Here is a 14287-nt window from a genome sequence, read left to right as displayed (position 1 = left end):
GAACAGCCATCATGTTGCTGGGCCTGGCATCACATATGGCCCGGACCTGGTAAGGATTGTAGATAAAATGTGTAGGAAGGAACTGCAGATGCTAATTCACACCGTAGACACAAAATACTGGAGTAACTCAGTGGGTCAGGTAGCATCTCCGGAGAAACATAGAAACATAGAAAATCGGTGCAGGAGTGGGCCATTCGGCCCTTCGAGCCAACACCGGAATTCGATATGATCAAGGCTGATCATCCAAAATTTGTAACCCGTTCCTGCTTTCTCCCATATCCCTAGATTCCATTAGCCTTAAGAGCTATATCTAAGTCTCTCTTGAATACCAAAGGAATAGGTGATATTTCGTGTCGAGACCCTACCTCAGACTTGTAGATTTCTTTCATGAAAGTACATTCCTGAACCCAGTTTATTTATTACTGGGGAACACTACTGTACATCGATCCACTAACTGCAGACTGAACTAAATTTATCATCAGTAATGCCCATAAAGTAATGTAGCACCAAATATGAAGAGTGATGATGAAGTAAAGATAATTTAAAAGTTAAAACAGGATTGCACCAAGCCTAGGTTCTTTAAATACTGTAGACAGTGGGTGGGAAGACTCTGGGAGATAGGAAGTTCCACAGCATGAAGCATCAGGAAAGAATGAGTAAAGAACAGACAATTGTGCAGTACCAAAGGGAGGAAGGATATCCTGGATAGCATACAATTTTGTACTTTGAAGGAACAAGACAGGAAAGTTCAGAGGAACAATGACCAAAGTGATAAATAAAGTCATGACAAATATGAAGGGTTGAAATAGAGGAAGAATGCAGGTTATAAATAAAAGACTGTAAAGCAGGTCGTCCCCCCCAACCGCCTACAGGTATGAGAAGAATGTCTGAACACACTCCACAGGTGTGGGAGCAGGGGTCGGCAAAGAATTTAAGTCTGAGTATTTCTACAGAGGTGTCTTGACTATACACACACACATGCACACACAGTCTAATGCTAACTGGGGATTTTAGAGAGTGGGTACACATATCTATGCTTGCCCCCACCTCTTTACCCATTCAGAGAAACATAGAAACATCGAAAATAGGTGCAGGTGTAGGCCATTCGGCCCTTCGAGCCAGCACCACCATTTAATATGATCATGGCTGATCATCCAAAATCAGTACCTCGTTCCTGCTTTCTCCCTATATCCCTTGAATCCGTTAGCCCTAAGAACTATATCTAACTCTCTCTTGAAAACATCCTGTGAATTGGCCTCCACTGCCTTCTGTGGCAGAGAATTCCACAGATTCACAACTCTCTGAGTGAAAATGTTTTCCCTCATCTCAGTCCTAAATGGCCGACCCCTATTTCTTAATTCACTCCACCTCCAGGATGGGAATTAGAATTCAGTGTAGTAGCTCATCAGCTCTTGGTTTAGGGCATGTGGGTGGCAATGTAGGCCTGAACGATGCAGTGTAACTTGATCTACAATTAAGTCCCAGGCCTCCTCCGAGCAATTTGGAGGAGATAATGGTCACAATACCAATGCCAAATAAAATTAGGGTTGCAGATCTCACCAGAAGAAATGCTACGGCAACTCCCAGGAGAGGGATGTAGTAAGAGAATTACCTTGATAATATGCGACTATAGTTTGTTCCGAATTGGGCGCCACTCCACCCTTTCTTCAAGGAATAGTTCAGTAACTTTCTGACATGCTTGTGGTTAAGGTCCAGAGTAAAGAATCTGTCAGAATGAAGATTTCTTTCTTTTTACCACATGATAACCATAGTCAGGCCCTTCGACCCACTTGCCCACACCAACCAACTTGTCCCATCTATACTCGTCCCACTTGCCTGCATTTGGCACATATCTCTCTAAACCTATCCTAAATGTTTCTTAAATGTTGCGATTGTACCTGCCTCAACTACCTCCTCTGGCAGCTCGTTCCATACACCCACCACCCTTAATGTGAAAAAGTTACTCCTCAGGTTTCTATTAAATCTTACCCCCCTCACCTTAAACCTATGTCCTCAGGTTCTCGATTCCTCTACTCTGGGCAAGAGACTGTGCATTTACCCAATCTATTCCTCTCATGATTTTGTATACTTCTATAAGATCACCCCTCATCCTCTGATATATTTTTGTCGGTTATTGGTAGGATTCTAAGGTTAACTCATGGGTTTATGCAATTTAGTTTATTTTAGTTTAGTTTAGTTTAGAGTTATCATATCATATCATATATATACAGCCGGAAACAGGCCTTTTTCGGCCCACCAAGTCCGTGCCGCCCAACGATCCCCGCACACTAACACTATCCTACACCCACTAGGGACAATTTTTACATTTACCCAGCCAATTAACCTACATACCTGTACGTCTTTGGAGTGTGGGAGGAAACCAAAGATCTCGGATAAAACCCACGCAGGTCACAGGGAGAACGTACAAACTCCTTACAGTGCAGCACCCGTAGTCAGGATCGAACCTGAGTCTCCGGCGCTGCATTCGCTGTAAAGCAGCAACTCTACCGCTGCGCTACAGTGGAAACAGTAGCATGGAAACAGGTCCTTCGGCCCATCGATTCCACATCAACCATCAATCACAGATTCACACTAGTTTTATGTTATTGCACTTCCTCAACCACTACTTATACATACAGGGGCAATTTACAGAGGCCAATTAACCTACAAGCACGCACATCTTTGTGGTGTGGGATGAAACTGGGGCACCTGGATGAAACCCATTTGGTCACTGGTAGAACGTGCAAACTCCACTCTGACAGCACCCAAGGTCAGGTTCAACCCCAGGTCTCCAGTGCTGCGAGGCAGCAACTCTACTGGCCGCGCCACTGTGCCAACCTGTTTGCAGTCCTGTTTAGTTCTTAAACAAAACAGTTTACTGATGAGACTGCAGATGCTAGCATCTTGAGCAAAAGATAAACTGCTGGAGGTACTGGGTTCTCGACCTGAAATGCTATCTGTCTGTTTCCCTCCACAGATGCTGCCTGACCTGCTGAGTCCTCCAACACTGTTTTTTTTACTCTTTATTGGTAAGTCTGACAGATGTGTAGCTCTCTACCCAAAGTCAGGGCTTTCCATTAGACAGCCACCTCGCACTGCTTTATTCCATTTGTTTCTCTATTTTCACAGCCTTTCAGTTAGCCGTCAACCACAAAGAGCACACCAAATAGTTCATGTGTACATTTACTGCAGATAAGTTTTGGTATATTGGATCTGTAGAATTTTAGAGATTTGAGAGATTATTTTACCTTGGTGTTTCTGTTACATCGTCAGAAATCACATAACTATCTCCCCTCACCCCCTTCTCACCATCCCTACACCGAGCTTATATCTATCGTCCATTAAATTTGATGGGGGAAACTTAAAGGCAAATGGCTCAATTGCAGAAAATAACACATTGCTGGCATATGCCAGAATCAATGTGGAAACATATTTTCCTGTTTCCACATGGTTTCAAGTAATTATTGGTGCTCTCATGACCTGAAGTAAAATCAGAATGTATATGAATGATAAAAAACAGATTTTAAAAAACATTGAACCATTGAACTATTGATAGGTAGACACTGGAAATATTTAAGCAGGAAATTTCAGAGCTTAGTGCCTTGGTAGCTGAAGGCGTAGCCATCAATGATATTAGACAATGCACAACCATCAACTGCAGGATGGTCTTCAAGTCTAGGCTGGTCGAGAGACAATCCAGTTACAGCTAAAGTTTCTGTTGAGTGTTTAAATGGCTGAGCAAAGTGCACTGTGGGCCAAAAGTACTGTTTATATACTGTCATTCAAGCTCTTTGATCCGCACTCATATCTTTGGCATCTGTGTATGGACTTTGTGGCAATGTGTCCCACTGCATGTAGTTTGCTACTATATAGGGATTTACCAACACAAGACATCTCTTGAGCAGTACAATTATGTTTACTTATGAAAAAATCAGCCAATTTTGTCAATTAATTCTGTGGAATGAATTTCATTGCTGAGAACAGCCCAGTGGGTTTGCTTACACATTTGGCTGATAAAGTTTCTGGCTGGCCACGCAAGTGAAAGAGTATTCTCAATTCCTGCTGGTCATTTCCACAGGATGGAAATAAAGGAACTTCCTCTGAAAGCATTATTTTATCGCTACTTTGTTTTAAGATTCATGCTGCCACTCCTGATCATGGATGTGTGCAGTGGCATTTATTGTTCAATTGTGCATTTCATCCATCCAGTCACCCTTGGTTTTCCTCCTACCTTTCCTCTCCATCAGTTAGTCTTTCCGCACAACATCCGGAAAAGGGAATTCCAATATCCACGCGGTCCTCCATCGTTATGCATAAACCATTTCAAAGAATTTCCCAATGAAAGGGAAACACTACCTATCTATAGATAGACACAAAATGCTGGAGTAACTCAGCGGGTCAGGCAGCATCTCTGGAGAAAAAGAATAGCTGATGTTTTGGTTTGAGATCCTTCTTCAGACACTACCTATCTAGAACAACATACCACAACCACTACTGTGCCACTGTGCACACTGCACCGCTGATTGTATTTATGTACAATACTATCTGATTTGATTGAATAGCATGCAAATAAAACTTTCCACTGTAACAATACATGTGACAATAATAAACCTGTCCAGACCTCTATTTTTACATTGTTGAACTTATCATCTCATAATTTCAGCATCATTTTGTAAAATTTAGATTTGTTGCATTTGTTCATTGTCTTTTGCTTTTCTGCTAAATTCTGAACAATTACCATTAATAAATGCAACCGACCAATTAGAATTACAAGACAACCTGTTTCCAGATTGCTGTCTCTGAGGAATGCCTGAATATCTGTAGAGCTGCACTCTCTCTTTTAGATATGTAACTGTAAGCTGAACATCCACCTGAGGAGGACCACTGTTTCATCTTTCATTCAAAAGAATATAGTACTCCCTCATCATGAGAACAGCAGCTTAAATTGAGTTCAAAAATCTCTGAAGTGCAGTTTAAGCATATGTGCTTTTAATTTGCTGACTGAATCCACCACCAGTTGTTGATAAAGTAAGATTACTGTGTAAACCATGTAAAAAATTGACAAGAGAAAATCTGTAGTAAATATTGAACTGTATAAAGCAGTAAAGATAAAGGTATGTCTTTCATCAGTTTTATAGCAACTATGATCTCAGTCAGTCTACTTAACAATTTACGATGCTCAGATGCTCAGTGCTAGAGTACGATGTGTCTTGTTTTGTATATATGACCCCGCATCTGCAGTTCTTTGTTACTGCATTTTCTCCCTGACAATTTAAATTAATTTCAGAATCAAAGTAATCCAGATGCTAGAAATATGAATTAGGATTAATGTGTGGGGATCGCTGGGCGGCGCGGACTTGGTGGGCCGAAAAGGCCTGTTTCCGCGCTGTATATATATGATATGATATGATGATATGATTGTCATTCCATTACCTTCAGGATTGATGATAGGTATTAACCTGAACAGTTAACTCCACAGATGCCTGGCCTGTTGAATATTCATCAGATTTTCACTTTAATTACTTGTTTTCTATCCTGATTTAAAAATAATAATAATTTAAAGCTGGCCATTCAATAAATTACATGGAGACTGTCTAGGAGGAGTTCTGAACTTGATGATTTGATGGAACTGCATGTTGCAAATGCAGTTGAAAGAAATATTTTCCCTAAAGTATCCCTAATTCAAGATGTACTTCCTTAGGACATAGACATAGGCCATTTCTGTACATCAAATCCATGCCGGTTCACTGAGAAAACCCACCCCTATCTGGCTAATTTGTCATCTAACTCCTCACATTCCCATCAACTCCCCCAGATTCTACCACTCATGGCACACTAGTAACAATTCACAATAGCCAATTCAGCTACCAAATCCAAAGTCTTTGTGATCGGGTGCAAACCGGAGTACTCATAGAAAATCTATACAGTAAGAGGGCGAAAGTGCAAGGTACACTCTATGAGCTGCAGCACTCTGTTAATTCACTCTCACCTTGGTGTCAAGAGATCCATGAACTACGTAAGCTGGGCTCAGATTGGAATAAAATGATTTGGTGTGGATGGAGTAGCCCACAACAAATTTTGCTAATTTTGGTATTTTTGTATGAGGATTTTCTACTTTGGCACTGGCTGGCTCCACATTTTCAAACCAATAATTTGAAAGGATGCAAGGTAAAAGCAGCTAAATGGGATAAATTGAATCCTCCTTTCTAAACACCAGCAGAGGCCTTTGGGCAAAATGGCTTTGTCCCTTGCTTAATTTAGTTTAGTTTAATTTAGTTTAGTTTATTTCAGTTGAGTTTAGTTTAGTTCAACTTAGCTTGGTTTAGTTTAATTTAGAGATACAGCATGGAAGGTGCAGGCTCGAAGGGCCGAATGGCCTACTCCTGCACCTATTTTCTATGTTTCTATGAATCAAGCCCTTCAGCCCACGGAGTTTGTGCCGACCAGCGATCCTTGTACACCAGCACTATCTTACACACACTTGGGATAATTTACCAAAGCCAATTAACCTACATCTTTGAATACCGCAACCTAGTTGAATTATTGGCTTGGAGCAGTTGTGAGCAAATCATTTCCCCATCACATTATCACCATACAGAATAGAATTTGAAAGGAACTTAACATAAGAAAAATATTAATCAATAATTATTCTCTATCTTGCTGGGTGGACATCTTAATGATGCTGGGTGGAGATCTGAATGAATCGCTGGGATCATTTTTGTAAACCTCCTGTGGACCCTCTCCAATGCCAGCAAATCCCTCCTCAGATAAGAGTTGCTTAACATATGATAAGCATTTGACAGCACTGGGCCTGTACTGGCTGGGGTTTAGAAGCTTGAGGGGGGACCTCATTGAAACATACCGAATGGTGAAAGGCTTGGATTGAGTGGATGTGGAGAGGATGTTTCTACTAGTGGTAGAGTCTAGGACTAGTGGTCATAGCCTCAGAATTAAAGGACGTTCCTTTAGGAAGGACATGAGGAGGATTTTCTTTAGTCTGAGGTTGGTGAATCTGTGGAATTCTTTGCCACAGAGGGCTGTGGAGGCCAAGTCAATGTATATTTTTAAGGCAGAGATAGATTCTTGATTAGTACGGGTGTCAGGGGTTATGGGGAGAAGGCAGGAGAATGAGGTTAGAGGGTAGAGATAGATCAGCCGTGATTGAATGGGTGATTGAATTGCTCACAATACTTCAAATGCAGTCTGACCAGTTCCTTATGAAGCCTCAGCATTATATCCCTGCTTTTATATTCCTGTCCTCTCGAAATGAATGCTAGCTTTGCATTTAGCCTCACGTTAGCATTTACATTGAATTAACATTTCTGTGCAGTATCTCGGGATGCTTCCGCTTTAAAGGCACCGCAAACAAGAGCTTGAGTACCCGTCCTTAGCTATATGTAAAACAAACGTAAGAAGTATTTTCCAGAGGTATCCTGCTGGCAGCAGTTGAAATGGTTATTCAAGGTAGTGCCATGCGATGGCGCTGCAGAACGGGTTTTCTCCACCAACACACATCGCCTCCTTTCAACTGAAGCACTTTCCATCCATCCACAAGACTCCATGGTCACCCCCACTGCGACCAACCAAAATTGTAAAGAGGGAGACAAATGTGCGCGTGGTTTCGAGTTATTATTGTCCGGGAGATTTCTGCACATTTTTAAACATTTTGTCTCTCAGATGTAAGTCATTTTAGAATTTTAATATCCAATATATACAGATTACAGTTCTGCTGACAAGATGAACAATTGTACGGATAATTATGTAGATATAGAGTCAAATGTGATGTCAGCAACGTAGAACAAATGATGAATAATCCGTTTATAATTTTAACAAACTATTTATATCAGTAAAACTTTTTACACTGTTTAAAATAATCAATACTTAAAATACCTTCAGCGCTGACCTGGAATATCTAATCGGCGCTGCATGAAAATGGGGGGTGAATACTCAACAAAATGAATTTAAAAAATGATGACAATTCACATCGAAGCAGAACTGATTACAACAGTCTTAAGTTTAATACAACTACATCCACATTCTTTGGAAAATATACTTTATAAATGACACAATTGTTTAAAATAAAGCATAAACTACAACTACAGGGAGGTTCTGTAATGTACTAATCATTCGCTACAAGTCTGTGATACCGTCCATGTGACCATTTCAGTGTTATGGAATAATACCTATTCAATAAAAGGAATAATTTGGATGTGAATGACAATTGTGCTTCGCCTATATTTCGCACGTACAGAAAGAGTCTGGGTCGGAATTTCATTTGCTTGTTTATCTTCTTGGGTTTGAGATTGGTGTGTTAAATTTTACAATTGTGCCCCGTTTAAAAAATGCTCGGAAATTTCCACTTACAAAAAACGTTGCTTTTGATTTCGCTGCTTATGTACATGACAATTATAGAGTTAAATAACACTGATAATCGGAGAGGATCAGGCTTTCAAATAAATTACACTCCGTGTCTGAAATGTCAAGTTTGACGCTCCGCAGTTTCAGGTCCCGAGAGCTGGCTCGGGAGGGAGTGGGGCTGCGGTGGGTCTCTCCACACACCCCTCACGCTGTTAACTACAATATTCATTTCAGCCTACGGAAACTGCGTGCCAGCTTTATTTTTATGTCACAGGATTATACAATACGGTGTGGACCAGACGCAGAATAAAAGAGCACGTCCTTTTCGCCATCTACTAAAGCATACAAACCACCTCCTCTATAAATCCACGTGAATTACATTGCATACAGTGCGCGAGATTAGGTTAAAAAAAAGTGTCACAATACTGTTTTCAAATCTTTCCAAATAGCCACAAAAAAACACAAAATGTGTACTTTCCTCGATACACATTCAAATCAAAAAGGAAAGGGTGCTCTTTTTAAAATTAGAATCGTGTTATGTTTGATTTCCATCAAAAGACAAAATTATACAAGGCAAATATTGCCAGCAGAGTTCATGGTTTTGGAGACTATGCAGTGTCCTGTATGAAGGTTAGCTAAAATTTAGAATAAATAGTAACTACTTAGATTGAGCTTCGCTGAAAGTGCCTTCACGGGTCGTATCTTTCCCTAGCAATAATCCTGGACCCACTTATTTCTTTAAATAAGGATCAACATAAAGTTTCTACAGACCGGAGCGCACTGCAGATGCAGGTAAAAACCATTACAGTGCAAGGCAAGGGAGAACATATTCCACTTGGTTCTCTATATGGTATCACATTACACATGGTTTGATATCTTGGTAAGTCACTTGCTGATGATAGTAAGATCCATTCGTTGATGGATGCATCGAAGGAGATGCCATGGCGTTGAAAGAGAAGACAAATTCTTTCCTGTCGCACATGCTGGGAGACTGCGAATGATATCGCGGGATTCCTGCTGAAAGAAAACGAGGCAAACACACCCATGAGGAAATATTACTACAATGCATCTGTTAATATAATAAGTTTGTTTTACATTGACAACGAAGTGATACAGTTAACTAATACCCCCAAAGAAAATAAATATGTGAAGTACTGAATTGGAAATGAACCATTAGTTGACCAAATGGTAGCAAAGTATGAAAGGCCCTTTAACGTTTTTACAAGTGTCCGCTTTTTAGTGTCGGTAAATAGCTGGTTAATACGTCCACTGGGCGCAGTCATGGTTGACAGATTCACCACTCGATTTCCATCGTTAATTATTTCGTAAATGCTTATCCACAAGTTTAAGTTCATTATGCACGTACCGTTATGTGTAGGATTGAACCACAGATGCTGGTTTAAACCGAAGATAGACACAACAAGGTGGAGTAACTCGGCCGGCCAGGCGGCCTCTCTTGTGAAAAGCAATAGGTGACGTTTCGGGTCGACACCCTTCTTCAGATGAAGGGTCTCCTCCCGAAACGTCACCTATTCCTTAGATGCTGCCTGACCCCCTGAGTTACTCCAGCATTTTATGTCTATGCACATACCATTATACTGACTATTTAGTAGTACTTAGCACACTGCGCATTGGTCAGCATTGGAAAGACACACTTGGAGTCCTTGTTTTATGCTCGTGCCAATTTTGCAACAGAACCCAGCCTCTCTCGATTATTTAAGAAAACCTGTTCATATCACCGTTACCGAGACGGTGAACTGACGATGGATTGTTACACTATTTTGGCGAACCACAATATCATGTTAAATTTCATGGAATCTTTTTCGAATATATTACCAAGAATTCTGTGGCCCCCTATCTTGCATCATCGCGAGTTGGCATGTGTGCAAGATTTCTGGCCTGCAGTTTTGAGCAAAAAACCATTTAAATTTATATTAAAATTAATCACTGACTAACATGTTGAAATTCATCCCACTTTTGAAAACTTAACAGGCGCATACGCTAATAATTCCTATTCTATTTAGAAGTTGCATTAGCGTTGCATTCCGCATACTCTCTCAGTTTAAGGTAACTGTGTCATTTGAACTTAAGTTGATCATTTGGCTGTAATGCGGCATTGTATACTATGACCCCGATCATCACTGTTACACACGCAAGCTATTTTACAACATACATTTTACATAGATTTAATTTCTCCTCTGTATCTATCAGCTGCTAACATTGATTCCCTGAACAGGCCCGGTTGGTAAATTTATCTACAGCTGAAATCAGAAACTGACCAGGGATTACCGGGAAACGCTGTCTCTGTAGTACATGGTTCTGTCACGGACATGGGAGCCGATTTAGCAAAATATCTTTCGGTCAGATTTTCAAGTTGCAACTAATTACTATCCCTTGGGCTTTATAGGAGAGCGAGAGCGAGAGCGAGAGAGGAGCTGAGATGTGTTTATTTGCTCTCAGGTCTTTTTGCATATTTCAAATCCACCGCAGAAATAATATTTTTTTGAAAATAAAATCTGTTCTGGGGGTTGATTTGGAATGAGATGTTGCGCAACTGCAAGAGTGGCTTTCCCCCCGCACCACCCCCATGCGCCCACGTCCCCACAGATTCACACAGTTCATCGCTCTTTTGGCAGGGTTGCTTTAGCGCTGAGCTCCGGGCTACCAATCCCCAGAAGACGGTTTCTGCGGCAGGGAGTCCGGTCTCCACATTCTAATGTTGTTATTGCCGTCGAGTTGGCACCGCAGTAAACACTGTCTCCACGGGGATGGCATCGAGATGTTTTCTTTGACCAAGTTTTGGAATTTGTTGGAAAAACAAAGGGCGGTTTATTCTTTCGGTTTGTTATTTATTCCAACCAATAACCAATTATGTGCGGGGAGAGGAAGCAAAAACAACTCACTTCCTTAACTTAATGACACTTTTGAAACTCTTCTGCTAGAAAACAGCTCCATCCCAGCCTCTTTCATTTCCCTAATTAATCTTACTGGCGCACAGCCAAATAACAATGCATAGGAGTGAGCTTGAGTTCGAAAACATTTTATTTGTGTGCTTTACAGACGTTGACTTTTAAGCTTATCAGTGTGACCAAATCAAATTAAACTTTCAATCAGCTTCATCTTATTTCGAGGCAGTTGGGAAAATCTTTTGCATTTTGCAACTACCATCCGCAGAAGCAAATATAAATCTTTAAGTAACTATCGCACTATAAAAGTAGCAGAGATGCGCTAACAATTATCCGCATTTTGATCTAACCCTCTCCCCCTACATTAACAATATATATATTTGTTATTCTTTCATATTTCTGCCTTAAAAACCTTCCTTCATCTGTACTTTGGCCTCAAATTACAGCTTGTGGGGAATTTTTAAATGAATAATCAGGAAACGATGCCTTCTGATAAATATCATGGATTTTAGGTTAACCCATCCCATCCAATATGTAGCGCAAATAACTTGTTCTCTTTCACAATGGTGATCGGATTAAACATATATATGAGCATTCTTAAATGTGTAATTCAAATTAGAGACAGTTCATCATCTTTCCAACGCATTATCTTTACAGTTCGTAATATATCCCATTGCTAGTGTTTTAATCTATAGTAACCCCTGAACCATAAAATCTTTCACACATTGGCCATTGTGTAACAGTAATACCAGGGATCTGTACCTTGTATATCAGCAGCGTTGTGGCTATTCTGATGTAAATAGGACTGGTCTAGAGAGTGCGCTTGCAGGTTTGAAGTTAGATTCGCCGACGGGTTGCACGGTGAGAGGGGCTGCTGTTTGATATAAGAAGGCCCGTTGTTGAGCGCGGATGCTGATGGAGCCCAGGCTGATGCCGAGGTAGTGTACATGGAGTGCGTGTCCATCACCCCGCCGCCGGGCAGCAAAGGAGACGCGGACACTGAGCTTTCGGCGTGGTTGGGGTAGTCACCCACGGAAGATCCCGTGCAACTTCCCATATAATGACCATTGTTGGAGGAGAGGTGGGAGACAGAATGTCCCGATAAACTCATCCCGTCCACGTTGCTGGGCAAATGTCCATTCATCATGCTAATACTACCATCTAGGGAGAGACCGTTTGGAGCACACGAGATCGGTCCTCTAGACCCCTGGAAGTTGTACGTCTCTGGGATGTGGTTGAAGCCCAATCCGTTCACCATGCTGTACATGGGTTTAAGAGCTTGGCACTTCCTGCGAAAGCCCCTCGGTCTCCGCCTGAAAGAGCCCTCCTCAAACATGAACTCGCTGGCAGGGTCAATGGTCCAGTAATGCCCTTTGCCCGGTCTGCCCAGGCCCTTGGGCAGTTTGATGAAACACTCATTCAAGGAGAGGTTGTGACGCACCGAGTTCTTCCAGCCTTGGTAGGAGCCTCGGAAAAAAGGGAATCGGCTTTGCAGGAACTGATAGATTTCGCTGAGCGTCAGCCGCTTGGTGGGTGCGCTCTGTATGGCCATTACAATCAGGGCAATGTACGAGTATGGAGGCTTCTCCGGGCGCCGTATGCCAGCGTTTGTTTTCTTAGTTTTGGTGGTGGAGGTGGCTGATTCCATCACAGAGCTCTGATTGTTGGGCTTCTCGATCCCCGCAGACATTGAACTGCTCTGGGCCGCGCTATGAGCCGGCGGCTGTTGAACTTCGGCCGTCATTTAAGAACAATTCTCAGCAAGGAAGTCACTTGAAACCGAAATCCGCCAAAAAGTCTCCGCCAAGATATTTCCAAAAACCTTCAAGCTTTTTTTTTTACCCCCTTTCCCCTCAAATAAAACTTTCTTTTTGCTCGGAAAATAATCCGGATTGCCCCCACACCAAAAAAAAGAGAAAAAAGAGAAAAGTAATATCGAGGCAGTTGTTAACCGCGCGAAGTTGTTAACCGAGCCCTTCCCTCGGCAGAGTTATTTCTTTAGTTCTGAAGCCCTTCTTTGCAAAGGTCGCCGAGATGCGGAGTAGCTTTTCATCGCCGTTGTTCTGGGATCTGCCACGCCAAAGAGATCGCGTTCACTTATCTCTTGTCATCAGCGTTTCGAACCTCTCGGCTGTCAAGACGTAAGGAATCAGAAACTCCCCGCCCCGACCCGACCCCCCTCCCACCTCGGTCAGGACTGGTGGGCTGTTAAAGTGAATGAACAACCCGCCTTCATTAACTATTTGATGTGGTATCTGAACTTTTCGACGTAGTCCAAACCAGCTTTTTATTGGGGTGGGTGGGGTGAAGGAAGAAATCAATCTGTAAAGCTGACTGTCCCCCTCTCTTTTCCTCTCTGAGCAAGGGAGAGAGGGAGGGAGGGAGGGAGGGAGAGAGAGTCAGAGAGAGAGAGAGAGGGAGAGGGAGATAGATGAATATAAATGAAAATGCAGCTAATTCTTGAAGAAAATAGAATAAAATCCATTTGCACCTCGTGAGCAAGATCTCAAATTAAAATTGCCCACATCATTATAAAAAATATTTTTAAAACATTTTTTCTTAATTACCTCATTAAAAAACCGCGGGATAAAAGTAGACGCTGGAAAATGTAGCAAAGTAAAAAAACTTACAAAAATGTATATTTATGTATAATTATTTGTGCTTACTTGCAAAGTTATGTTTGCCCTTTCGGAATACGGTTATCTTTTATGAGAAATCGTTCATGACATATTGGTGTTGGAATTTCTAATACTGAAAATGGGAATTAGAAAAGCTCTCTCCTTATGAAAGCTGGAGTTTAATAGACAGGAACATGTACAGGATGTTTATACAAAAACAATGTAAACATCTGCAATCTGCTCCTTTAAAGAAAATTGAGTGAAATCCCATCTAATACTGTTTCCTTTCTGTAACTTATAAAATGTTCTTTGTAGCTTCACGCCTGACTGTTTAGATATTCTCTTTATGTATGTATTTATATATAAATAAGTCAGCACAAGCTGGGTTGTGCCCAGTGTTGGCCT

The 14287-nt window shown here is 41.4% G+C and overlaps 1 protein-coding gene across 2 annotated transcripts; it reads right to left on the bottom strand.

Annotated features, from left to right (window-relative positions):
• Positions 1-7942: 7942 nt before the first annotated feature.
• Positions 7943-13140, bottom strand: foxf1 (forkhead box F1). Of its 2 annotated transcripts, none has more exons than XM_078401759.1 (2): positions 12027-13140; positions 7943-9375 (listed from the first exon to the last, which is right to left on the bottom strand). In XM_078401759.1, the coding sequence occupies exons 1-2, from the start codon at positions 13006-13008 to the stop codon at positions 9212-9214; spliced, it is 1146 nt and encodes a 381-aa protein (XP_078257885.1). In that variant the 5' UTR covers positions 13009-13140; the 3' UTR covers positions 7943-9211. The 2 variants fall into 2 exon arrangements, with proteins under 2 accessions (XP_078257885.1, XP_078257886.1); XM_078401760.1 differs by having other exon boundaries at positions 7943-9372.
• Positions 13141-14287: the final 1147 nt, after the last annotated feature.

The sequence above is a fragment of the Rhinoraja longicauda genome, chromosome 6 (assembly GCF_053455715.1).
Source record: "Rhinoraja longicauda isolate Sanriku21f chromosome 6, sRhiLon1.1, whole genome shotgun sequence".
NCBI classification, from domain to species: domain Eukaryota; kingdom Metazoa; phylum Chordata; class Chondrichthyes; order Rajiformes; family Arhynchobatidae; genus Rhinoraja; species Rhinoraja longicauda.
The sequence above is the reverse complement of the archived record's forward strand: the minus strand, read 5'-3'. Positions and strand labels throughout refer to the sequence as shown.